General features: G+C 54.5%; 1 protein-coding gene across 1 annotated transcript; it reads right to left on the reverse strand.

The window, feature by feature from the left end:
* Positions 1–631: 631 nt before the first annotated feature.
* Positions 632–22,297, reverse strand: LOC116954929 (uncharacterized). The gene is made up of 16 exons (XM_032975761.2): positions 20,972–22,297; positions 18,742–19,693; positions 17,741–17,853; positions 15,809–16,246; positions 14,370–14,503; positions 12,527–12,621; positions 12,038–12,092; positions 11,371–11,499; positions 10,206–10,752; positions 9,096–9,306; positions 8,587–8,856; positions 7,916–8,086; positions 7,278–7,305; positions 6,238–6,517; positions 5,001–5,950; positions 632–3,948 (listed from the first exon to the last, which is right to left on the reverse strand). The coding sequence occupies exons 1-15, from the start codon at positions 21,832–21,834 to the stop codon at positions 5,029–5,031; spliced, it is 5,208 nt and encodes a 1,735-aa protein (XP_032831652.1). The 5' UTR covers positions 21,835–22,297; the 3' UTR covers positions 632–3,948; positions 5,001–5,028.
* Positions 22,298–26,616: the final 4,319 nt, after the last annotated feature.

Raw genomic sequence — 26,616 nt, forward strand, 5'->3', positions numbered from 1 at the left:
TCAAACTATGAAATGCGGTACATCTGCTTCGCAGCGTTTGTTTAAAAAGATGACGCAAAAGACGAGTGGCCCATGTTGCACCTCGCAGGGACAGCTGCCACGAGGGGTGCCCCTGCTGCAGGGCACCTGGATGCATCGCCATGGGAGGTGCTGTATTATAAACATGGACGTTACCATGACGACCTTCTTGAAAGCGTTGGGACTAGCAGCGACGATATATTACACAAAACGAGACATCACCAGCTCCTGGAAGACGCCTCATTCTCACAAGCTCACCGGGAAGCGCTGCGTTGAAATGCCGGCTTAGTCACTAATCTTGCCGTCTCAAACGGTATCGGTACTCGCAGGGCCCGGAGCGGTAGCGCAGAGACTGGTGGCGGCATGAACCTGGCGGCCCGAGTTCAATTTCCAGCCATGGAAAAAGTCGGTGGGCAAGCGATTATACAAATTGGTCGAGGGCAGCCTCTCCCCCCCCCCCCCCACAGCAATCACTACACAAGCCAGGGTGAGGTACAGTCAACCAAATGGCATTCGGCAGACCATCATCCAGCGGTGGTTTGATAATGGCAAAACCGTTACATTGCATTACGATGATCCGTTCAGCCTTAAGTCATGGCACAGCGAGAATGTAAACATTACAAGCAAGATTTATTAACATAGGCAGTGAGCACTTTTGATTTGCGCTGTACATATTCCGTATTTTGTACAAAAACATACAAAGATTTTTTTGATAAATCCCGAGCGTAACTTCGGAGCTGACGTTTCTCAAACATCTGTAAAATCTCCATTGTTAAGAATCCGGTGCTTTAACATTAGTGGCAGCATAAAATTTGTTTAAATAAGTTAACGGCGCACATCTCCACGAATGGCACCGCAAATTTAAAAACACTAAAAATCAAACACGTATAATACTCAAGTTAACACAACAAAATAAGCTTGTTTAAGGCCGGATTAATCAAGTGTCAGATCTAACAACGCCAGTGGTTATTTTCTAAATCGAATGAAGTGATTTATTCTTTTTACAACTATTTCACGGTAGTGCTCCGCGGTTCGCCGGAGCGCGTACGGGTCAAGCCGCACATCGAGAGGATCTTCGGGGACGCGGTTGTGGCAGCGAAACGTCAGACGTCGTGCCAAGCGATTATTTTTTTTTCCCTTCTCGATTATCCAGCAACACTGGAAAACATTTCAACCTGTGGACGCGTTTCTACAATAGCCGGTTCATGAAATTACCCTTCATGCAAAGGGGCACACACGTGGGCCCCCGGTGCAAGGAAATGAGGCCTGATCCTCTGCTCCTCGTTGGGCCCCATCCGGCCCCGTGGGCCCCAGCGTAGCAGCACCGCTACACAACGCGCTTGTGATCTTACACCACCGTAGCCACATGCCTCGGAGCCAGAGACGGGGGGCCCCCCTCGCGGTACGGGTGGTTTTCCACTGCCTATTTACCAAGCCAAGCCAGCACCAAAGCGTCATACGCTGGGGGGGGGGGGGGCCTCGCAAGATGCATGCAATCTGGTCTGGGGCCAAGCAGGGCCAGGTGTGGTTTGGGGGGGGGGGGTTAAAAACTCTCCGTCGTACGCTGCGTTATTCAGCCCACGGACTGAGGCAATGTCCGTTCAGAAAGTCCCGACGTAGGCGGCACGGCTCGCGTTCTGCGGTGGCAAAAAGAGTCGCGAGTCGTCGCGTCTTCCCTTCAGCAGCGACAAGACGGCACAGGGCGTGGTGATGAGAGCGTGAAGATGGGGACAGGCGGCGCCAGGAACAACAAAGGAGGCCTTCGCCATGCAACATCGGTCGGCAACGCGACACGGCAACTCCTCGACGCCGAATTAAATAACGAAAGCGACAATAAATTAGCAATTAAAAAGATTTTGCAAAACGAAAAACACTGTCGGAATCACCACTGGATCGGTCTCCAAACCTCCCCTCTCCTTGGTGCAGCCTGAAATGATCATTTTTCTTCCTATAATTCGCGTAAGATAGCAATAATATATAACTTCCAGCCTTTGTAAAATCACTGCTGGATGAAGACCCCCCTACACCGCGTCAGCTGAGGTGGTTGATCGATCATACTTCACCACGCTGGTTTGTGCGAGGGTGGGGAGCGGGGTAGTAAGCCGAGGACTGGTGACGTTAGCCGTGGCCGGGAATCCAACTCCGGCTCGCCGAGTTCATCGCGCGGGTTTGCTAACCCACCGGCCTACTGCTCTTCCCAAGTAATTTTTTTGCGCAAGGTGAAAAACTAAAATAGTAAACAAGGAATTGGCCCAACGTTACAAAAGAAAGACCCCTCTTGAAATTCTTGAGACTCACTCGAGGCTTTCCTGAACACACTGGAAACGACTCCAATAAAACCCAGAATGATCACTTCCAGACGCCCCACTGATTTATAATGCACCTCCGTGACTTCCCAACATCCGGCTGAACATTTTAAAAGCAATGGCTCCAGCCAGGTCTTACAGGGGGGAGAGAGTTAGAAGATTGAATAACTTAGTACGAGGCCAGGCCAAATATTTTACCTGTCGCTACCAAAAAAAAAACTCGACTTTAAATCGCCAATGGATAAGAATTATGCAATAGCCCATCTGTCAAATTAATTTGCAAACACCTGTGGTACTGAATTCTGCCGCGGCCCGAACTGTGTTGAGATTGGTAGGAGAGACGCGCGGAGACTTTATAAATACGATGTTTTGTTTTTCTCTATAATGTCAATGTGTCTAAAATAGTTCTGGAACAACAAACTCACAACTCCTTAAAAAACGCTTCTCTTGAAACTCACTTCGTCTGCCACACGGGAGGGCCTCAATGAGCCAAACGATTGTGCGTGCGATACACGTACACTGCGTGCACACGGACAGTCCGTGTCATCAATTCACTGCCAGACGGGCGTACAGGTCCTGGGAGTCGTTTGACCATACTTCACTATGCTGGTCAGTGTGTGCCTAAGGCAGTGGGGGGGGGGGGTGGGGTGGGGAGGGGAGCATAGAAGTACAGTATAATTATGGATTTTGCTGGTACTGCCCTCTCATGCCAACAAACCGCACACGTAGTCCTGCATCCACACGGGGCAAACTGGCGCGCGCACGTTGGTACACAACCACGCCAAATGCAATCGATCAATCGTGGTTCGCGGGGAGAGGGAACGCGGCTGGAGGCGGTGGCGCGGCTCACCGCGGCCATCGCGCGTCACGGACACGGAGCCGGCACCGCCGAGGATCCTGGGCTCAAGTTCGGGCTTCAAGACGGAGAGACGGAGAGACGGAGAGTGCGGTGAGCCGATTGGTCTCAGCCCGGTTACCGACGACTGCTCAAACACACATTGAAGCACGGCCACCGCGGTTTGGTTTTCACTTATTTTGGCATATTTCCAGATAGTACGAGGATCACGGCATTTCCGGTTTGCCGTGTGGGGGCAGAGCGTGCAAGTAGGCGCACCGACGTTAAGCGTGGATACGACGAAATGTCAAGGGGAGCTCAGAAGTAGTTCCGGAACAGTTTTTTTTTTCCCTCCACCGCGAGACCTCCGAGCGGTCACTGCATCCATCTGACGACACCACGGCGGCAAGGGGCGGTACACGTTCCGTGAAAATTATCGTAAAAAAAAAATCAAAGCTTGGGAAGGGGAAAAAAAAAACACACAAACACGAGCCGCGCACCGACAATTTAAAGTCCGCTCGCCGCCGTTCGCGCGTGCACACGTGTGTACGTGCGTGTGTGTGTGCGTGTGTGCGCATTGACGAGAGTGGCATGAGAACACGAGGTTCACGATCGCGTCTCCTTCTACTCCGCCGGCTCCGGCCTTCCCGTCCACAGCCCCCCCCCCCCCCCGCCGCCGACCCCGCCAGCGACTCCGCTAACCGAGCCGGCTCAGACCTCGGGTGCCGATGCCGACTGAGAAGAAGCCGCTCCGCCGATCCCTTCCTGGGCGCCAGCGTCCCAACGTCTCTGCACACGCAGAATCACCCGACGTTTAACAATAATAACGATCGTTTCAAATCGTACTCGCTTTCGAGTTGAGATCAATAAATCAATCTTTACTTCATTGCCAATGTCGCCCTCAATAAAGTGAGGCATCAGTGCACGTTGCGATGGAATGGCACCGGGGAATGAAAAGAAAAATACCCGTCACGACCTCGGCGGCTAACACTGACCGAGCAGAGCAAAATTGCAATCGCGCAGCAACCAATAGCGCAATACAAGTAAATAAACGGTGTTAATTTAACATTTTCGATATTTTTTTTTTACTTTTACAGAGAGAACGACTCAAGGGAAGGAACTGCAAACGAGCGGGGGGAGGCAGCAGCCGGTGGCGGCCAGTCTACGACAACAATTGCCCAAGCTCTGCGGTCCTCTACGTATCGAGTTATTTTCAGCCATTTAATGAGTGCTGATACATGTAAAGGGGGGAAACCGGAGCGCCTAGAGGAAAAGAAACCCGCGAGTGCAAGGGGGCAACGCTCTATCCCTAAACATTATCCCTAATAGAGTTTTTTTGCGTTCGAGCGCGTAAATATGAATGTGTCGTTAAACCCGCCACCACCCGACAACCAACTGGTAAGGTTTGTCACGTAAACAAAACGTGGCAATTCGTTACTAGTTCAGCACGCCGGTGTGTTGGACAGCAAATCCACAACATTTACAATTCGAGTACGACGTTGCGCCGGTAATTACAACCAGCATCATCAGACGACAGCCAGAGTATTTCATCCGGCAGTAGATTCACATTGGGGCTGATTGTCGGCCATTCTCAATGCACTGCTGGATGACGGTCTCCCTCAAGCCATCTCTGAGGCTCCCGCGCTGCAACATTCCATCCAACTCTCGCACGCGAGCCGATCTCATCGCTCCATCTCCGCGGCGCGCGTGCCTCTCTCCGGGGCACATATGCCGTTCCCTTCCAACACGACTGCGAGCGTCATTCGTACGCCGATTAACGCCGACGAATCATTCACCACGGCTCCCGGCAGCGAGACGGCTCGCTAATCCCCTACACTCACCCGCATCGACTTTGTCCACGTGCCGGATTCACTTCACCGCTCCCAGCGGGCCGACCTGCGCCGGCTTGGACGCGCCGGCCGGCCCCGCTGGCCGGCGCGCGCTGCACGCGGCGAGGTTCGGCCTGGGCTTGGCGAAGCGCGCCCTCCTGGCCGGCGGCGCCACGTCGGCGCCGCCCTTCTTGGCGTCGCCGGCGCTCCGAGTTGGCTGCGGCCGCGCCGAATCGGACTGTCCGTCGTCGTCAGCAGCCGGCGCCTCGGTTGAACCGGGCGGCGCCGGTGAGACGGTGGGTTCGGCCGGTTCTGCGACCGGCACCTCGTCTTCGCCGGTGCCGCGGCCCAACTCGGGGGTCAGGAGGTCGTCGGAGGCGCTTGCGGATTCTCTCGACGGGACGTCCGGAGCTTCCGGCGGGCCCGGCGTGGCCTCCGCGGCGTGCCGTTTCGCCGGGGGGCCGTCCGCCATTTCGGAACGAGGCCTCCTGGGCCGCGGTACCGTGCCTGCATTGCCGGCGCTCGCGGTTGCCGGCAGTTGCACCAGATCGTCCTGGCCGCCGTCGTCGTCGACCGCGACCCCAGAGCCAGCCGCCTCGGTTAAAACTGACACGGTCATTTGGGCCACCGGCACGGTTGGGACCGTGGGCTCGGCCGGCTCGGCGACCGAACCCCCCTCCTCTTTGACGGCGTCGCGGCCCGGCTCGGGGGTCAGGAGGCCGCCGCTCGCGCCGCTCGGGGCCTCCCTCGACAAGATGTCCGGTGTTTCCGGCGAGCCCGGCGCGGCCTCAGCGGCGTGTCGCTCGGCCGAGTTGCCATCCGCGTCGAGCGCTGCGGCGGCGAGAGGCCACTCGGGGCTCGGCGCGCCCGCTGGTGCTGCCCACGAGGTCGCGTGACCATCCGAGACGGTGGGTGCCGCCCCCTCCCAGTCGCCGGGCGGAACGCTGCCCTCCAGCGCCGCGCTGCGCGAGGCGACAACAACGAGCCCGCCGTCGTTACGATGGGGGTAAAAAAACCAAAATAGTGTGCTGCGGTGTCGCAACGGTGGACTCGTGGCGGTCGTCGGTTCTGCGCATGTCCGTTTGTAAAGCAGCAAAAATGTCAAATTACCCTCCGTTGAAAAGCCAAGGGGTTTGTCGCTTTGGACAGGTCTCACCGATCGATACGAGTGGCGCCTACTCACGAGCGCTGCACGTGACCGTGTAACGCACAAAAAAACCAAAAAACGAAACGCGCGCAAAGCCGTCACCTCTTCGCGTTGTTCGTCCGCGTGGAGGCTTCCTGACCCTCCCGATCGTCCACCACCGGGGTGAGCGAGAGGCGCTCAATCTCCGGTGCCGCCCCCGCGGCGTCACCACCGTCCCCGCCCCCGGCCAGCCGGAATGCCGCGCCGGTCTCCGCGCCCTCGCACATCATGAAGCAAAGCATTGTGGGAGCGCTGCCACCCCCGTCGACCTCCTGCGAGGACACGTAGGCGTCCTGCATGCTCCCGAAGCCCGCCTGCTCCATCATCTCGTACACGAACGCTTCTGCGGTTGACAGCAGCGCGTGGGGGAGGAAGAGTGTTTCGTTTATTAGTGCAGACATGTACGCGTTTAAGGAGGCGAGATTCATGCACATACGCGATTCATCACAATGTAGACGAGAATAAATAATAATTATCTTTTTTTTTTCAAAGAGCGCATTACCTATGACGAAACGGAACGAAAACTGAGAAGTGCCCGGAGAAGCATGGAGAGGAGAGGGAGAGGTGCATGCTTGGAACCACATTGCAAGACGACATGAGGTGCACGTGGTGTAGAGGAAGACACGCGGGTTAATGACATCCGTACACCTCCGATTGGTACGGTTGGCTACGCACTGTGCGAAAGAAGTTCAACACACACACGCACGTCGTCCAAACTGCTAAGACCAGAAGCGGACTTGAGCGGGATGCGTCGTGGCGAGGAGGGTGAAGGGGGCGACGCTCGAGAGTAATCGCGGAGTGGCGACGCAGGGGACGTCCATAAGGGAAATGGAGCCATGAGATCAGCTCGTGCGCGGGAGCTACGTTGGATTCCTGCAGTGGGGCGGTGCGCGGAATGTCGGTGGCCTTTGGAGGCCTTTACACAGCGGATGGTGAGAATAAAAAAAAAATACATAAACAGGTCTAAAAATAGTTTGGGGAAAAAAAAGATCCGAATTAATTTACGATGATCGGTGTCATCGACACAAACGCACGACATTGTGCGGATTACACACGATCGCACACGCAACACTTGGAGGTCACCAACGCAATGCAGAACTCACCATTAACCCTCAAGTGTTCGTCGTCAGTCTAGAAAGAGAACACAAACAAAAAGAATGTCAATAGACCAACCATGTTTCATTCGTGGTGTTCCTTGCTCGCGTTTCGTCAATTTGAATTACAGCCGCTTTGGTTCACCGATGATTGGTGGCTAGGCCATCCAGGCTCACGCCCGCTTAGCTCGTCTCTAAATGCGGAGAGAAAAACTGGAGGACTCGGAGAAAAATCCACGCGACCGTGGCGAGAACATTCAAACTCCCAAATATACAGCAGACATCAGGGTCGGGATCGAACCCCACAACCTCTTGCATACCAGGCAAGGTAATTAACATCTCATAGCCACCGTGGGCCGGTTGTCAATTCGGCAAGTCCCTGACAGCAGCACGACCGCTACTGGAGAGTTTCATTCACACCGGACAATCGTTCCAAGAGTCACTGTGACCCCACGACACCGTGACCCCCACGACACCGTGACCCCACGATCTCAACCGCTGTTGGTCGACGTTGATAACAAACAAAACTAAACAGAATTGCTTTTTGTGTTCAGCTTGTTGTCCTTCCCCAGCACCCTCGATTAGCACGGTTGGCTACGTACGAAGTTCAACATACATTACACAAATCCCCCAGGCGTGGGACTCACGATTACGACGTCGCAGTTCTGCTCGACCTGCAGACCGCGCGCGTCACTGCCGGGGTTAACGGACTCCTCCGCCGCCTCCGGGCCATCGTCGTCATCGGCGACCACCATCTCTTCCACGCACGTCACCACCAGCTCCTCCAGCATCGCGTCGCCTTCCGACAGCTCCACCTGCTGTCGGAGGTTCGTCGGCGCGCCAACGGATTGAGAGAGAACGCTGCGTCAGCAGCTCACGTGTAGGCTGCTGCCGTGCCCCACCTCCCCCCGCCCCCGGCATCGGTTTATTGGACGCTGCCGAGCACGCGATGCTATTGGCCGTCTCGGGAACGGTGCGGAGCAAGCGCCGGTTCCATCGGCACCTCAGGATCAGTTTTACATTCGTGTGAGCAGCAATATCAAGTCACAAATTATGACCGGCGTCATCGGCGTCAATCGCGATCATCGTTACCATCGTCGCTGCTACCATTGTCCTTCGTCATCGTCATCAACGTCGCCGCCATCATCATCAACGCGATCACCTCGACGCTCTTCACCTCCTTTATTTACAACTGCTAACACAAAGATTTCTGCCGCGATTTATTTCGCCAATTCAACCATCAGGACGCGATTAACTTCGGCCAGAGCGACCGGCTTACACTCACTTCTCCGTTCACCACCCTCCACCTCGCCCATACCTCCTCCATGTGCTCCGTGAGCTGCTGCGGCTCGGGGGAGCGCAGGCACACCGGCACGAACGCTGGCGCGCAGCTCATGTGTTCCGGCCTCACGGGGGGTGCCGGCGTCGCCGCCGCCGCTGCCGCGAGGCCGCTGGCGCGGTGGCGCCGCTCGCTGGCGCGGTCCCCCCCACCCCGCCCCTCCTCCTCCTCCTCCTCCTCGGGAGGGGGCACGGCACGCAGAGTCACCAGGCCCCCACGACCGCGAGTCGCCAGCACCGGCGCCGTGTCCTGCCGAGAAGAGGCACGCGTCACTGTGGCTGCGCGGGTGGCGAGATGTTAACTACCTCACTTGGTACAAAGGAGGTCGTGGGTTCGATGCTGAATCCGATGTCTGCTGTATATTTTACTCCGGGCACACTTGTGCGGATATCAGGGGTGCCACGGTGGCAAGATGTTAACTACCTCGCCTGGTATGCTGATCCTGATCAGCATACCAGGCGGTGACGATGGCCGTCACCGCCACTCACCGTCGCGTCCCTACGAGGAGGCCTCATTGGCGGCGGCGGCCTCCGTCCACGCGTGCTGGGCCTCGGCTTGAGCTTCGCTGGGGCCGCGGGGTCTTGGGCCTCGCGTCGCCGCGGCCGCTTGGCCGCCCCCCCTTCCTTGATCGGCGTGTCGCCGCCGGGTCCCGCCGAGCCGGTGCTGTAGAACGCCGTGGGCTTGGGCCTGCGCCCGGACCTGTGTGCAGGCGGTCGAACCGACGCTTGCGTTACGCGGACGCGGAACCGCGCGGCCGACACCGTGGCCATGGCCGACACGTTCCCGACACCGACACCAAAACCGTGACCAAAACCGTAACCGCGTTTTTGGTTTCATTTTCTTGGCAGTTTTTCACAATGCCTGACCATGACTTTTTTATATTTGTTGTTCTCAATCACGAAGCCTCGTGTCAGCGAAAGTCCCGGCCACAGCGTCTACTTCGTGGGGAGCTCTCCACACGACTCCAGCTGTGTTGTTTCCTGCGTTGCGCGCTGCTCCAAGTGAACCGTTCGTCACTTCTCGCGTGTCAATTATCTACCCACAATTCCCTGCTGCCTGCATCTTGAAACAAAAAAATCGTTTTACCCCAATTTCATCTCAATTGCGCCATCGTCGTCACGTCAAGAGACGGGGAACCCACTCGGAACGCCCGCGGAGCAGTGCGACCCTCCGTGTTAGACGACCCACAGCGGCGGACATCACAGAGCTACCTCCGAGTTCCCATCTAGTGACCTGCGGCTCACACAGCAGAGGGCAGCACTTTCCCAGCTGCCCTACCACAACATCTGCTGTTGCCTGACATTCAGAGTAATATTTTGTGTTCACAGGAGTTGGAATTCAACCGAATTAAGAAAACAACCAAACTTAAACGCGATGTTTTATATACTTGTGACCGGGCTGAGACCATCAAATCACGAAACCTTGAGAACCCAGTTTAATGACAGGCAGCTGTGACCTGAATTTGAACCCAGGATCTCAGCGTTGCCGGCCCAGTGCCCTGACCCTCTCTTGAGCCACCTGGCCCACCCCATGCACAACATCTCTTGTCGTCCAAATTCTAAGTTTTAACCGAAAACGGTCGCTCACCAGAACCTCACCTCGTCGGGTGACTCAACATTCTCTCTTTGACACGCTCAAAATCTTCTTCGTCGTCAATGTCTTCGTCACCCCCACTGCGCCCGTCTCGGCGTTCTGCCGATTCCACCACGAACTCGGGGGACGGTACCGGCGCCGGGGAGCCCTCATCCGCGCCCGCGCCCGCGCCCGCGCCGGCGCCGGCGCCGCGAGCGATCTCGCAGCCCAGCGACAGCAGCAGCTCCGCCTCCTCCAGGCCACTGGGCGCGGGAGGGGGCGGCGGAGGCCCGGGGACCGCCGTGGACTCTCCGGTTCCTGGAGTCGCCGTTCCGGTCGGCGTTTCGGTTCCCGTTTGAGTTTCGGTGGCGGTTCTCGTCCCGGTTCGGATTTCCATTCCGATTCCGTTTTGGGTGGCAGCCGCCGCTCCGATCGCTCTTTCCGTTCCGCTGTGGGCGACGGTTCTGGCTCGGGTTTCGGTGGCTGCCGCTCCGGTCCCGCTCTCGCCGCCGCTCTCGCTCCAGCAGTCGGCGTCGCCGTCGCTGTCCACGTCGCTCCTGCGTCGCCCCGTCTCTGTCGCAGGACCGGACGCGACGTGAGGATGACGACGACGACAACGACGACACTTAAGAATGCCACGATAATAACAGGAAATACAAAAGACATCGGGAGAAACCCCAGGTGAAGAGGCAGAGGGGGGATGAAAAAGAGAAAACAGACCACCCCTCCCTTCTCCACGCGGTGCTGAAACACCGCACGGAGGTGTTATGGCGACGGTACGAGCCCAGCGGCCGTCCTGGTTAATACCGCGGACGTTTAAAATACGCGCCCCATCTACTTCACAGAGGTCGTTAAAGATCCCACGACGTCTGTTGGCAAAGCCACATTTCTGCCTCCCGCCACCCATCGCCCCGGTGGTGAGAGACAAACGCCCACTCTTTCCTGGCCGGCGCCGCGTTCTTCACCGAGTGCCTCACGGGGACAGCTGCCGCCGGGGGCCCCACCCCCGGCTTGCGGGGCGGCGGGAGACGCTGCACGGGAGGCGCAGCGGTGAAACGTAAAGAAGCGACGGCGGTGGTGGCGCGGTGAAACAGCCCCTCCGGAAACCGCCCCTCTCCTGTACATCTGTGAGAAAGAGCTTCATAGCTCATTGGATTGCTCCAGCCGTTAATGAAAAAACTGCACGCTCACTCTTTGGGTGGTACTTGCGCCGCCGCCTGCCCTTCGAGTCGGGCGCCCGGTTGAGCGCTTCCGTCTTCTGCCGCTCGAACTCCTGCAGCAGCGTCTCGAAGCATGACACGTCCAGCGGCAACTTGTTGCCTGCAACACGGACATCAATCAAAACAACGGACCCAAGACAAATAATACCGGTCGGGGATCTGCCCGCTGCTGGACGAAGAATTTTCCCAAGCCATCGCAGTCTCCCGACGGTGCAAGCGACGCGACGGTCCGGCGCGATTCCAAACGTGCATCCGTGCGCGGCACCTGTCAGCTTTTGCCTGCACATTCTAAAGAACGACAGCAGGTTGAAGACGTCGGACGACATGTCACGACGCCAAGGCCCGCGCTTTCGCGAGCACCGTTTTTTTTGTCCCAATTAGTTTTTCTGTCCGACTCGTGTGTACGCTGCCCTCTCTCGCCGCTTGTCCGCGGTTTCCTCCTCGTGCCTCCGACTCGTTCGCTCGCTCTGTAGGGAGCGAGCGAATGGCGAGCGGCGCGCGTTGCAACCTTGACGTTTTTGTGTTCCTCTGAGAACCGGAGAGCCAATAGGGCCCGATGTTCGGACGTTTGATCCCGGCCACGTGCAGATCCGATTTGCACGTCGTGACAGAGCCCTAGCAAGTAACGAGGGACTCACGGAAGGCCTGGTCGATCTTGCGAGGATTGCACCGCTCCTCGCGCTTGAACTTGTTCTGCGGAAAGAGAGGAAGTCCGATGAACGTACTTTGCGGAGTCACACACACAAAGGTCCCCCCCGTATAGCCTTAACAGACTGTTGGGGCAAGTGCTGTTAGCGAGCACCTATGAAGGCCGCGACAGCACACGAAGGGGTGGGGGGTGTCCAGCAACCATGGCCGGCCGTCTTTGTCTCCCCAGTGGCGATGCTTACTGCACACCGCACCAGGTACTCATTTAAGGCTGAGTCGACCTAGGGGAGGCCCAGGACCAGTTCAGATAATCGTCACCGTTGTTGGGCTTGAGCAGGAATCGAACTCAGGTAGCCGGGTTCGGAGTGCAGCTAACCGCTGCGCCACCGCTCCTCACGAACACGCGCGCGCACGCACGGTTCGAGCAAGCGGAGGCAACGCCGAAGTGAGTTTGTGTAACCGGGCAACCCTGACACCACCTTGATGTCAACGCGAGAGCGGTTGGGGAAGAGCTGTCCAATCATGGAGAAGTCCATGCCCACCATGCTGATGGCCAGGAAAAACAGCTCGGTCTCTGCGCAAACAACAACAACAACAACGTGATCAGGAACAGAAGATGCACGTACGACCACGTGCGTGTGTGTGTGTGTGTTGGTACCTACCCATAGGGAGCGGTAGTGTAGTGGTTACCGCGCTGCGCTACAAACCCGGTGACCCAAGTTCGATTCACGCTCATGGCCAACACCGGTGACGATTATCTGAAGCGGTCCTGGGCGTCTCTCCTAGCCTCAATTAAGTACCTGGTGTGTAAACATCACCACTGGGGAGACAAAGGCAGCCGGGCGTGGTGTTGGCCACCCACCCCCTCGTGTGAAGTGCTGGCCTTCATAGGTGCTCGCTAACAGCACTTGCCCCAAATGTCTGTTCAGGCTATATTGTTTTCCTACCCATGGCCCCTGGGTCTGTCCCGTTACCTCCTGCCAGCGGGCGTTCAACACTTTACGTGGCCTTAAAGCGCACATAGCCTGGCACAAACGCCGTGGTGACGTCACCATCATTTAGTGTCGAATGGCGGTTGTTATTGTTGTAGCGCACCTAGCTTGGCACAAGCATCATGGGGACGTCACCGCCGCGTAGTAGTGAACGGCGGTGGTTGTTGTTGTAAGTGAGCGTGTGCGTGCATGTCACCGAGCGTGCGTGCACGTGCTTACGTGAGTGCGGGCTTGTATGCAGGTGTACGTGCATGTGTGTGTGCGCGCACGTGAGTGCGTGTGTGAGCGCGAGTGCGCGCCTATGTGGGCTTCAGTGCGTGCGAGCGCACCGTGCTACCACTGTGGGGAGCGGTAGCGCAACGGTTAGCGCACCGCGCAACGAACCCAGCGACCCGAGTTCGGTTCCCGCTCACGGCATTAGTGGTGACTACCTCAACCTGGCATGGGCTACCCGTACGTCAAGTCAGCCTGAAATGAATATCTGGTGCTCTGTGTAAACATCAGCACTCGGGAGACAAATGCGGCCCGGCATGGTGATGGCCACACCGCCCCCTCATAAGTACACCGTACTGCCTTTCGTAAGTGCTCGCTAAACGTCACTCGCCCCCAACATTTCCGTTGAGGCTATAGGGAGAGTATTTGTCTTCGTCATTGTGTGTTTGCGTGCCATTGTGACCTCGTGATTGTGTGTGCACACGTGAATGTGTGCGTTTACCTACGAGAATTAGAGCGTGCGGTGTGTGTACATGATCGTGTGTTCGCATGCCTACGTTGTTAGCGTGTGTCCCTGCGTGAGCGTGTGTGCGTGTGTGAGCGTGGGAGTGGAGTGGTTTGTGCGCTGCGCTACGAAACCGGCGACCCGGTTTCAATTCCCGCTCACGGCCACCATCAGTGACAATTATCTGAACCGGTCCTAGGCCCTCCCTCCTCTAGGTCGACTACCTCTAGGCAGCCTCAGAATGAGTATTATGTATGTTGAACTTCTTTCGCACCGTACGTAGCCAACCGTGCTAAACGGAGGTGCAGTGTTGAGTCTACGGGCAGTAGTGTAAGTCTATGTGCAGTGTGTATTACGTTGAGCTTCTTTCGCACCGTACGCAGCCAACCGTGCTAATTGGCGGTGCGAGTCCCTGCTGCCCTGTGTAAAGATCGCCACTGGGGAGACAAAGACGACTGGGCGTGGTGCTGGCCACCCACCCCCCTCCCTCCGTGTGCCGTGCCGGCCTTCATAGGTGCTACTCGCGAGCAGCACTTGCCCCAACAGTCTGTCAAGGCTACACGGGGGTGGAGGCGATCTTTGTGTTTGTGAGTGTGTGTGTGTCACCGTTACCTAGGAGCCCCCACTGCTTGGCGTGGTAGCTCTTGCGGAAGCTCGAGTAGGTGGTGTGGGAGCCGTACTCGTGGATGGGGTCGCAGTCCGACACGGGGGGCAGCCCCTCCGTGCGCGACACCTCCACCATCAGGCTGCCGCAACACACAAAGGCAAGCGATGTTAGCGAGCGACACCTATGAAGGCGCGCACGGGAAACGAGGGGGGTGGTTGGTCAGCACCACGCACGGGGAGGCCCAGGACCAGTTCGCTTGTCACCGATTTTGGCCGTGAGTGGAAATTGAACTCGGGTTGCACGGTTCGTGGCGCGGTGCGCTAACCCGCGACGCTGCCGCTCTCCACACACACAACAAACGCAAGCACAGGCTCATCCTTCCTTGTGCCAGTGCTTAACCGCAGCAACGTGTCCAGGGAGGCAGTTGGCCTCGAATGACGGGGTCACAATGACTACCGAGGAGAGAGACCGACCACTGCTCCAGCGCTGATGATCAAGTCAAATGCGGGGGCACAGTCAGAGACGGCACAGTGCAGCATCCACCAATGGAAAAGCTCCCGAAGCGAGCTCCCTTGCTCGGGGTCCCCCCTCCTGACAAATCTACCCCCACCCCTGTGAACCCACGTTACAGGAGTCATAGGAGTCCCTCTTGACAAAGACCCCACACTGACGTGCAAAATGCGTGGTCGTGACAGGATATGGTGGAGATGTGCCCTTGGAGGCAATGGTGGAGTGTGTGCTTGTGAACGGACGAATGAATGAGCGGAAGAGCGAGCAGACTGGCGAAGCAAATTAACGGGTGAGCAGGTGTACCAGCAAGTCGATCAAGCTGTTGCGCAGGTGAGTGGGGAGCGCTATCCGGTGACTGAGTGATTCGAAGCGAGGGTGGGACTGTAGATGAGCAGTCATGTTCATGGGCAAGCGGGCGGGTAAGCGAAAATGTGAAAACTAGTGGGTGAGCAGGGCACCAAGGTGACAAGTTAACTATCTCGCCTGGTATACAGGAGGCTGTGGGTTCGATCCTGACCCTGACGCCCGCTCCTGTATATCTGCATGTTCGCCCCGTGGTCGTGGATTTTTATTTGGGCCCTCCGGTTTTTCCCTCCACGTTTAGAATCAACGTGCGTTTAGAATATTTGTCACTTCGTTGAGCTATCATTTGTGGCCAGGTAGTTTCTGAAAAAGAGCTTCATGGCTCAGTGGGCCTCACCTAGTAAAATCAAAATGTTAGTTTATAGAGTGAGCTCGAGCTTACTTGGACAAGCGGGTGGCCTGTTGGGCGACGTGGCGGGTAAGCAATTGTGCAAAAGCGGGGTGAGCAGATGTCACGGCAGGTGAGCAAACGATTGGATGAAGGGCAAGAGCAGGCGAGCAGGTGAGCAAGCAGGCAAACAATCGGATGGGTAGGCGAGCGGACGAGCAGACAGGCGGACCGCTCACTTGCCTGTCCTCGTTGAGCACAATGGAGCCATCCTCGGCGACCCTGACCTGTGGCACGAGCAGCGACTGCGCGTCGCCCGCGGAGCTTAGCGACGGCGCCGCCTCCGCCGCCGGAGAAACCTCCGCGGGCGAGTCGCTCGACGCCGGCGCGCACGGGATGGACGGGACAGACGCCTTCGAGGCAGCGGTGGCAGCAGCGGCGGCGTCGGACGGAGGAGCAGGGACGCCGGCGGCGGGAGCGGCGGTGGGGCTCGGGGAAGGAGCCGGATCGTCCGAACAATCCGGGGGTGGCAGCGGCGGCGGCGGCGGCGGGGAGGTGGGGCCGTCAGGAGGAGTCGGCTCGAGGGAGCCGCTGTCGCCGTGAGCCGCCGACCGATCGCCCTTGGGGTACTTGTCGAAGCGCTTTTCCGGCAGCAGCTTCCCATCCTCCGACTTGAGGCGGCTGAGAGCGAAGCGCAGGCGGGAGAATGGTGAGCGGGGATAGAAGGGGGGGGGGGGGGATGGTTTAAACCTGGACTTAATTTCAGCCGGGTCAGTGACCACAGAAAATATTTCCGCACCCGGCACACCACATCCTGATTTGGCTACAGCTGTGGCTACTATCACGTGCAGCCTACTCCAAGTCTACCAGCGACCCAGATACATATTCACTGACAAGTTAATCCTCGATTAAAACTAGTTGTCTGATGGCGCACCGATTAGTCAATAAAAGTATAATCTTAAGCTCGTCATGTAGGCTTGAATTCGCGAGCGAGAGAATCGATTGTATTTGATCTGTACACACGTTGTATGTAATTGGCTCATGTGACCCCAGCAGCCGTTGCACTGATGCCAACTAAGAGTCCGGCCGCAAACCGAGAATAGTGGAGGTGAACCAATTTAACACGTAGGCTTTCGCGACCAATATTATTCATAATAAAGGTTTTTGGGATAGATCGCGTTATTTATAAACACACCGGTGGGCTGAAGTAGTGAACTATTTGTCCTTTGTCAACGTGACACATTTTTTACTGTTTGGCCGTGTCGGGTGGTGGAGGTTTACGACACATTTATAAATAACGCGATCTAACCCAAAAACCTTTATTATGAAGTGAACCAAGTTCACGACCACCAGCGAACAGGGCAAAGTCCAAGGAGTAGAACACAAACGCAAGTTAACACTAACACGGAGATCTGAGCAGCCAATGTTATATGTACAGGCTAGTATATTCAAACTATAAAACCATTTTTATTTGACCAAGAAAGGCCCAATGAGCTGTATAGGTCTTTTTCAGGAGCAACCTGGCCACGAAGTGGCTTATCATGTGCCAATTTATAGCAGCCATATACCGGAGGACCCAGAGAAAAATCCACACAACCACGGGTAGAACACACAAACTCCAAATATGCAGGTGTCAGAGTCGAGATCGAACCCACGACCTCCTGTATAACAGGCGAGGTAGTTCATATCTCGCCACCGTGGCAGTCATAATGAATAATGCATACGGTGTTAATCCTTGGCCCAGATAATTAGCAATACAATTAGAATATTATGGTTAATAACTGCTTTACATCACATTGATTATTCCTGTGATGTCATGACACCAATTTCAGAAGCCGGGTCAGGTGACAGTTATTTTGACTTCCTGTATCTTTCCCTGAAGAAGCTCGGTACAGTTTCGAGCGAAACGTCGTTGGTATCTATTCGCGAAATTCGATTGTGAGAATTGTTCTTCCAACTTAACGGGAGGTGAAAACGGCAATAACCGGCGCGTCAAATGCTTTCACGCTACGTTTTGCCTGCACAGGGAGGTCGGGGGGGGGGAAACTTATTCCTTACCGCACGCAAAATTTTGCCCGGATCGCCGCGTGGCCTCGCCTACCAAAAATCAATTAGCGATGCACAAATGCGAGTGTGCACCATATTCCTTTGCGAAGCGTGGGGTTGCTCACTCACAGCATGGGGTTGTTTCTGGGCACCCAGTAGAGCAGGTCCTTCATCGTCATCTGCGAGCGGTCGGGGGCCGACTGGTGCTGCTCCCACGTGCGCCACGCCAGCTTGCGGGCAGCCTGCCCCCCCCCACCACACGACACAAAGAGAGAAAAAGATCCCCACTCGCCCTCCCCCACCGTATAGACCTGAAGAGACTTTTTGGGCAAGTGCTGTTAGCGGGTAGCACCTACATCACCTACATGAAGGCCGGCCACCACGCACGGCCATCCGTTTCCCGAGTGGCAATGTTCTTACGCATCACACCGGGAACTCACAACAACAACTGCCATTGCACCACTAAGTGGCGGTGACGTCACCACGGCGCTTGTGCCAGGCAATGTGCACTATAAGGCCGCCACGTGAAGTGTCGAATGCCCGCTGGCAGGTCACGTGGCATACCCAGGTGCCATGGGTTGATTGACTGAGATGACCGGCCGATGCACCACCTGTGCCCCCTACTGTGCCAACTCCGTGTTTTAGCCGCCCGGCGCTCCGCTCGTTGTTCCGGAACTTGACATGGCCCCTCTATCCACTTATCCACACAAGGGGGCACATATCTTACATGTCCTGCCAAGAGCGTTTATTGTATGTGAATCAAACCAAACTGTTTAAGCCTCACACAGCCAGAATTTTACCAAATTAAGTGCACAGCTAAGTGCAGAAGCTGAACCTCCGATTAACGCGGTTGGCTACGTATGGTGGGAAAGAAGTTCAAGACGCATACATACAACAACATTTAATGTGATGGATTTATTGTTCAGCCATTGGTGATGAGGCTGAGACCATCAACTCACCACAACTAAGAACCCAGTATAATCACAACTCAGTCTATGGGTATCAATGCGAGTCTACGAGTCTAAAGTTCTTTATGTTAGTCTATGCATCTATGTGAGTCTGTGGGTTCGTATGTGAGCCTATGGGTTTCTATATGGGGTCTACATCCTTGTTTACTATTTTCACGGTACCTTTTTAGCCTCGGTCTTCTCAGCCAGCTCCCGAGCTGTCTTTTGCACTGTACGCGACGACTTTTTAAAGTTCGGCCTTGGTTGGGTCCTGCCAGCATTGGTCCCGCTCCCTCCTCCCCCACCACCACCACCACCGGCACCACTGGCGGTCCCAGGCCGTGCCGAGCCATCTTGCGCGGTCACCAGCGCCATCCCGGAGTCGTCATCGTTGTCGTCGTCAACAGGTCCCGCCGGTGTGGCCTTCGCCGACAATGCTGGTGGCTTCAGCAGGCTCTTCTTCAGCGACGCCAGCAGCTTCTTGGAAATCTCACTCCTGCTCGGCTCCGCCGGCCTGCCCGGCAAAGCTGCGGTGCTCCCGGCAGCTCCGGAAACCTCTGCCGATTGCGCCACCGGTGGCGTTTCGGCATCGGCTCCGGTAGTAGCGGCACACTTCACTGTCCCGCTCGCCGGTTCCTGAGCGCTCACTCCAAGCTGTGCTAAAGTTACCGGGCCAGGAGTCTCGCCATCCGTCACACACCAGTCAGGCACCATTGGCGGCCTTTCATATACCTCCTGCGCATGGTCCACCTCCACACCCTCCGCCTCCGCTGCATCCGCACCAGAGGGGCTAACCGATGAATACTGCGTCTCGCCGGTAGGCGGTTTGACGGGTACTGCCGGCGACGCTTCACCGGATGCCTCACCGGTCGACGATCCCCCCGGGTCACGAGGTCCTTCGACGGTGGCTGCGGCGGCGAGCTTGCTGGCGGTCCCATCCTCGGCAGGAAGCGAGGTCTGTGGTTTCTTGGCAGGACCGGCTGTAACAGGAGCTTGAGCGGCTGCCCGGGTGCGAGGGATGATCGGCGCGGCGAACAGGCGCTTGCGGCGAGACGGCGGCAGCAGCTTTCCGGCGACGGCGCCAGCGTCCGGTTTTGAGGGGGTGGCGGCAGCAGCAGTGGCGGGAGCACGGGCGCTGTCAAAACAAAGGCATGAGATCTGAGCCACCCCCAGCTTCACACACCCGCAGGTTTAGCACGATCTGATAATTTCCACGTCCGACGCAGCGTGGAGAAGCTTTCATCAAGCAGTGGATTCACCAAGGCCATAGATTATTTGTATTATTACCCAGGAAAGCAATGACTGAGTCTTAAAATATTATTTTTGAGGAGGGTCCTGCTTTGGGATTATTGACCAATTCCATTCATTTATATACAAGTTGCTTCAAATTTTGTTTTGACACTTATACAGGACTAACGCTTTTAATGGAAAAAGAACGGATAGTACACTAACATAACAAATGTAATGTTAATATTAAAATCCAAAGAGTCTCCCACTTGTTCGCCATCATTGTCAACACGTGCCTGGAATGTTCTCCAGGTGGTCTCCAGAAGCCTGGAGGCACGTGCCTTGTGATATTGTTTTAAATTCTCGGAAGTGTTAACATTTTTTGGAAGCACCGTGTGTGTGAATATATTTTTACACCCATGAGATGAAAAAAGCCATACATGCCAGGAAGGACGAACACACACATCCACAAAATTACACACGGCCCACAACATAACTGCTGCACTGCATCACCCCCATCACATCCGTAGCAACCTGTTGCCTCAAGAGCCGTCAGCGATCCACCAAAGACCGGCAGAACTTCACACGAGGGGGGGGGGGGGGGTGGCTAGAACCAGTGCCGGATTATCCTAGTAGCAAAAGTTTCACATGTAGCTACGGGCACCCGCACTTTCAAGGGCCCCGCGCTAAATGCTTTTCAAGCTAACAATTCCGGTTCAGTGGTTCTGCACTTGCTCTATCACTATAGTACTATACCACCTTCAACTTTTTTTATGAACGACCGGGTGTTTAAGCTTAGCGATTTGTCTATTATCTGGCTGTATAGCAAATGAAAAAATACAATTACCTTACTGTGCAAGTTAAAAAATGTGTTTTAATATTTAAGTGTTTTTTTAAATATATATTTAGGGCCCCTTTATACCATTTCGATTTAAAGCTTTCGTGACTGCAAGGATTCATCTTCTTTGGTTCTTTCGGTAAAGTCACGTAGAATGAGAACAAAATAAGAAATGTATAAACTAAAATAACACAACAATATTCTCACGACGTTTCGGCCACAACACAAGCGGCCTTAATCCGGCGGCACTGGCTAGAACCACGCCTTTGTCTCCCCAGTGTCGATGTGTACACGACGCAACATCAGCTAACGACGAACGCCCGAGGCGACCTCTGCAAACTCGCACACCTGCGGTGGTGGCGCGCAGAATCAGCAGCAGAATCAGCAATCGACAACGTTGTGGCTTCTCCGAAGGCATCAGCAGATGGGGAAATCAAATCGGAGTCGGGGCCCGGACGCATTGGCTCGTTATCTCCTGCCGTGGCGTGCTGCTGAGAGCGCGCGGCGCTGCATGCAGCAGTAGATGTAGGTGCAAGTCCAGAAATCGTTTCGGTAAGAAGATTAACAGTAGCAACAGGTGGAGCAGTGACAGTATGGGCAGATGGCGGAGAATGTGCGGCAGGATTGGATGCAGCTGAATCTGCAACGTCTGCAGAAGGTACTGCAGCAGCAGCAGCAGTAGCAGAGAGAGTCGGATGTACAGCAACAATCGAAGGGCTGGAATGTGGAGTGACAGAAGCGAGTGGTGCAGCTGAAGTAACAACGTCTGCGTCGGTATCAACAGATGCACAAGGCGTTGCAACTACATCAGCAGCAACAGCTGCAGCAGTGGAAGCAGCAAGAGCAGAAGTATCGGCAGCGGTAGAGGCACCAGCTTCAGCAACAGGTGCAACTGAAGGAGCAGTGGTAGAAGCAGAAGAAGAAACAGGAGCGGCAGGAGAAGCAACGCGTTTAGTAGAAGAAGCAACAGCAGCAGGAGTCGCAGCGGCCGGAGCAGCAGTCGCCTCCGGTAGCCGGTGTTCGGAGGAGTCCGTCTCGGCGGTCCGCCTTGGTGGTGTCCGCGAGGTGGCTTGGGTCTCTGGAGCTTCCCCGGCTCCCTCGGCTTTCTGGTCCCCGCGGTCCCGGCTCCCTGCTTCGATGGTCCCGGGTCCCGCCCGGCCCGTGCTGAGACGCACGTTCGGCTTCACGCTGATTCTGGCGCGGCGAAGCATGGCGAATGGGTCGCGCACGCACGCGCGCGTGTGTGTGTGTTGTGTAGCTGTGAGAGTACACGTGTATGTAGGTGTCTAGGTGTGAGTACACGTGTGTAGGTGTGTGTATATTGTGTAGCTGTGAGAGTACACGTGTATGTAGGTGTCTAGCTATGTGAGTATACGTGTGTGTGTGTTGTGTAGCTGTGAGAGTACACGTGTATGTAGGTGTCTAGGTGTGCGAGTACACGTGTGTAGGTGTGTATATTGTGTGGCTGTGAGAGTACACGTGTATGTAGGTGTCTAGGTGTGAGTACACGTGTGTAGGTGTGTGTGTATATTGTGTAGCTGTGAGAGTACACGTGTATGTAGGTGTCTAGGTGTATGAGTACACGTGTGTAGGTGTGAGTACACGTGTGTAGGTGTGTGTGTGTATTGTGTAGCTGTGAGAGTACACGTGTATGTAGGTGTCTAGGTGTGAGTACACGTGTGTAGGTGTGTGTGTATTGTGTAGCTGTGAGAGTACACGTGTATGTAGGTGTCTAGGTGTGTGAGTACACGTGTGTAGGTGTGAGTACACGTGTGTAGGTGTGTGTATATATTGTGTAGCTGTGAGAGTACACGTGTATATAGGTGTCTAGGTGTGTGAGTACACGTGTGTAGGTGTGAGTACACGTGTAGGTGTGTGTATATATTGTGTAGCTGTGAGAGTACACGTGTATATAGGTGTCTAGGTGTGAGTACACGTGTGTAGGTGTGAGTACACGTGTGTAGGTGTGTATATTGTGTAGCTGTGAGACACACACACCTACATACACGTGTATGTAGGTGTGTGTGTCTAGGTGTGTGAGTACACGTGTAGGTGTGTGTCTGGGTATATTGTGTAGGTGTACGAGAGAATACGTGTGTGTAGGTGTGCGAGAGAACACGTTTGTGTAAGTGTGTATGGACGCGTCTGTTCGGATGTACAAATGTGGAGGTGTCTGTGCGTGTCTATGAAAGTGCGAGTTGTATTGTGTCGTTAAGCGTGTAGTTTATGGCTGTATCGTAGTAGCATTTGTATTCGTATCTACGTGTAGAAGTATGTACACTATACTTTAAACGTATATGTGTACACAGTTGTGGTGATATTCAAGTGTGAGCGTCCAACGACACCCCCCCCCCCGATGTGCGGGTCCAGGGTCCCCGCGGCTCGCCGGCCTCACATGACCGCGGGCAGGCTGCTCAGGAAAAACGTAAGGCTCCGACGAGGCCTACCCGTATGGACACTCCCAACATAAGGCTCAAACGCGAGTCCCTTTGAGACGCGACGCCGACGACTCGCTCATGCCGACACTAATTTCCGCCGATCGAGTTTAGTTTTTGTTTCGCGTGTAAATGTTGTTACAATAAAAACATTTTTGCATGGCGAGGCTTAAGTAATGTGGGCCGCCATCCCACAATGCCGCGCAGTATCTTGCCCCGCCCATCACCTGCCCCGCCCATCACCGCCGCAACCAATGGGGGGTCGGCGATGACGCGCCACGACCTCAACGCGATTAGCATACAGAAGACGCCTCGACTTACGAATGTTCGACTTACGAACGTTCAGAGATATGTTCTACATCTGCAGAACATGAAGAACTTCAAATTTAGACGAATAAATCCGTCCCGTATGGTCCAGTCGCCTGTTCGGAGCCGTAGTCGTAAGTTCAACCGCAGCGCAATAGATGGCGGTGGTGGCATCTACGTCTGCAGAACGTGAAGAACCAGTGGCATCTACATCTGCAGAACGTAAAGAACCAGTAGCATATACATCTGCAGAACGTGAAGAACCCGTGGCATATACATCTGCAGAACATGAAGAACCAGTGGCATCTACATCTGCAGAACGTGAAGAACCCGTGGCATATACATCTGCAGAACGTGAAAAACCAGTGGCATCTACATTTGCAGAACATGAAGAACCAGTGGCATATACATCTACAAAACATGAAGGATTAGTGGTATCTACAGAACATGAAGAACCAGTGGCATCTACATCTGCAGAACGTGAAGAACCAGTGGCATCTACATCTGCAGAACGTGAAGAACCAGTGGCATCTACATCTACAGAACGTTAAGAACCCGTGGCATATACATCTGCAGAACATGAAGAACCAGTGGCATATACATCTACAGAACGTTAAGAACCCGTGGCATATACATTTGCAGAACACGAAGAACCAGTGGCATATACATCTACAGAACGTTAAGAACCCGTGGCATATACATTTGCAGAACATGAAGAACCAGTGGCATATACATCTACATAACATGAAGGATTAGTAGTATCTACAGAACATGAAGAACCAGTGGCATCTACATCTGCAGAACGTAAAGAACCAGTGGCATCTACATCTGCAGAACATGAAGAACCAGTGGCATTAACATCTAGATCTACAGAACGTGAAGCAACAGTGGCATGTACATTTTCAGAACGTGAAGAACCAGTGGCATCTACATATACAGAACTCGAAGAACCAGTGGCATATACATATACAGAACGTGAAGAGCCAGTGGCATCTATATATACAGAATGTGAACAACCAGTGGTATCTAGACCTACAGTAGATTATACAACTACTGTAGGTAAAGTTGGACTTGCGAACAAATTAACTTACGAACAGACCTCTGGAACCTAACCCGATCGTATATTTTCACATATCGTAAATGTAGCTGTATATTTGCATTCGCGTTAATCTCTCATGAGCATGCTCACATTGCATTGCAATTACGTACCCCTTAATTATATTATTGTTAGCATAGTCTTGTTAATTGTTAACATATTCTCGTTAATTGCTAATATATTATCGTTAAGAACTGCTTGTTGTGTTTTAGTTTGTTGTGCTTCCCCCCGCACCTCCGATTAGCACGGTTGGCTACGTACGGTGAGAAAGAAGTTAACACACTTACAATTTGACTCCAGTCAACACACCTGTCGCTTCTTTTCCACTGCAAGTCCCTTAAAAGTGAATTTCCAGGTTGAACATATCCACATCCTCCCCTCTAGTACCCGATTAGTGCGGCCGTGTTACTTGTAGGGGGACACATGTCAGTGTGACAGTGCCCACTGTGACCCCGCATGCATGTACACAATGATGTCAAAATCAGAATACTTACACTGCAGGAGGAATCCAATGAGCTATAAAGCTCTTCGTCCACAGATGTCCAGTCGGGTAGGATTAGAAAGTCGCAACAACAAACACGATACGAGTGCAAAGCGTATGAGCGGTAAGCAAATCACGCACACAAAAAAAAACTAAAACCATGGGGTTTTTTTCAAGGTAAGGTCCACTGAGCTATGAGATAAATTTTTCAGAAGCGTCCTCGCCACTAATGATGGCTCAACAAAGTGACGACTTATCACGTGGAACTTTATGGCAGGCAAATACTCTCAATTACTTTCGGTGGCTTAATTATTCACAGCCTTGTGGTTTGCATGAAGGGGTTGAATTCAAGGGAGGAGAGAGAGAGAGGGAGACACTCAGAACTCAATCACTTTTTATTGGAGACGACTAACGCGTTACAACGCACCCCCCCACGACCACCACCACCCACAACACTCGTCACAAACAGAGGACAACTCTGGCTAATTATTACACGTCGGCAGCGACATCCGTTTTATATATACAGGCTGCTTCAAAAAAATGTTAACACTTCAGAGAATTTGCTACAACACCACGTGACATGTGCTGCTGGCCTCCGGGCTCTGGAGAAGATTCCAAGCCACGTGTTGACAACGATGGCGAACAAGTGGGAGACTGTTTTGACTTTTGAAGCCATCAACATGCATTTGTTATCATGCTACAGTGTATTTATTATCCGTTCTTTTTGCAATAAAAAAAACCGACAGTCACGTAATAAGTGTTAACATTTTTTTCTTGAAGCACCCTGCATATTATTTTAAAGTTCAGCATCTTGATCGTGGCTCCAGGTCGGTTGGGAGGACCAACTCCGTTTCGGGTTTTACAGCTAAAGGCGCGAACCGTGCAGCGGGTGAATGCATAAAAAAGGGTTTAACGATAGACTTGTCCGGGTTCTAATCCGGAGGCCTTCGGTCGCCCCACCCCCCATCCACACCCCCCCCCCCCCCCCCGTTGGTTAAAACCCGGAGTGGATTTGTGGTCCCACCGATCCGGATCCGCGCACTTGGTTGAAGCATTAAAACGCAAGTCGGGGTAAACGGACACTCGGTTAGCACAACGCGCAGCGATAAAGTGCACGAACGAAGACCACCTGCGCAATCTAAAAAGGGTGGGCGCGACTTTAGAAAAGAAAAAAGCCACAAAGGTACACGAGCCGCCGGGCTGATTTCCGCCCAACCCACCTAACCCACCCACCGCTTCTTTCTGGGAAGCGATGCTGTACCACCCCCCGCTCGTGTCACTGGATGATGGGCCGCGTGGGTTCTCGAAACACGACCTGGCGGCTCTCAAACGATTTGTTCGCTACCGGCGGCGGGCTGTGAATAGACGAAAATATTAATGAATGAATGAATGAAAATAAGAATGAATGAAAATATTAATGAATGGACGGACGGAGCCGTCCACGCCTGGATTCCCTGCGCGCCACTCCATGGGGACCCACACCACGATGCGCCCACCCTCTCCACGTTGACCGCGAAAACATTTCCCTTCGAATGCAATTTGAAGTCGCAAACGCGCCGCACACGCCCGATCATTGCTCGAAACTGGCCTCGCGTGGGAGCGCCGATTCAAGTTCGAGAATGTTCTCGACGCCACGTGGGTGTCGGCGCACGTGCGTGCACGTTAACGCACGTGC

Source organism: Petromyzon marinus, chromosome 57 (assembly GCF_048934315.1).
Source record: "Petromyzon marinus isolate PM22_M1 ecotype Great Lakes invasive population chromosome 57, UKy_Petmar_22M1.pri1.0, whole genome shotgun sequence".
NCBI lineage: Eukaryota > Metazoa > Chordata > Hyperoartia > Petromyzontiformes > Petromyzontidae > Petromyzon > Petromyzon marinus.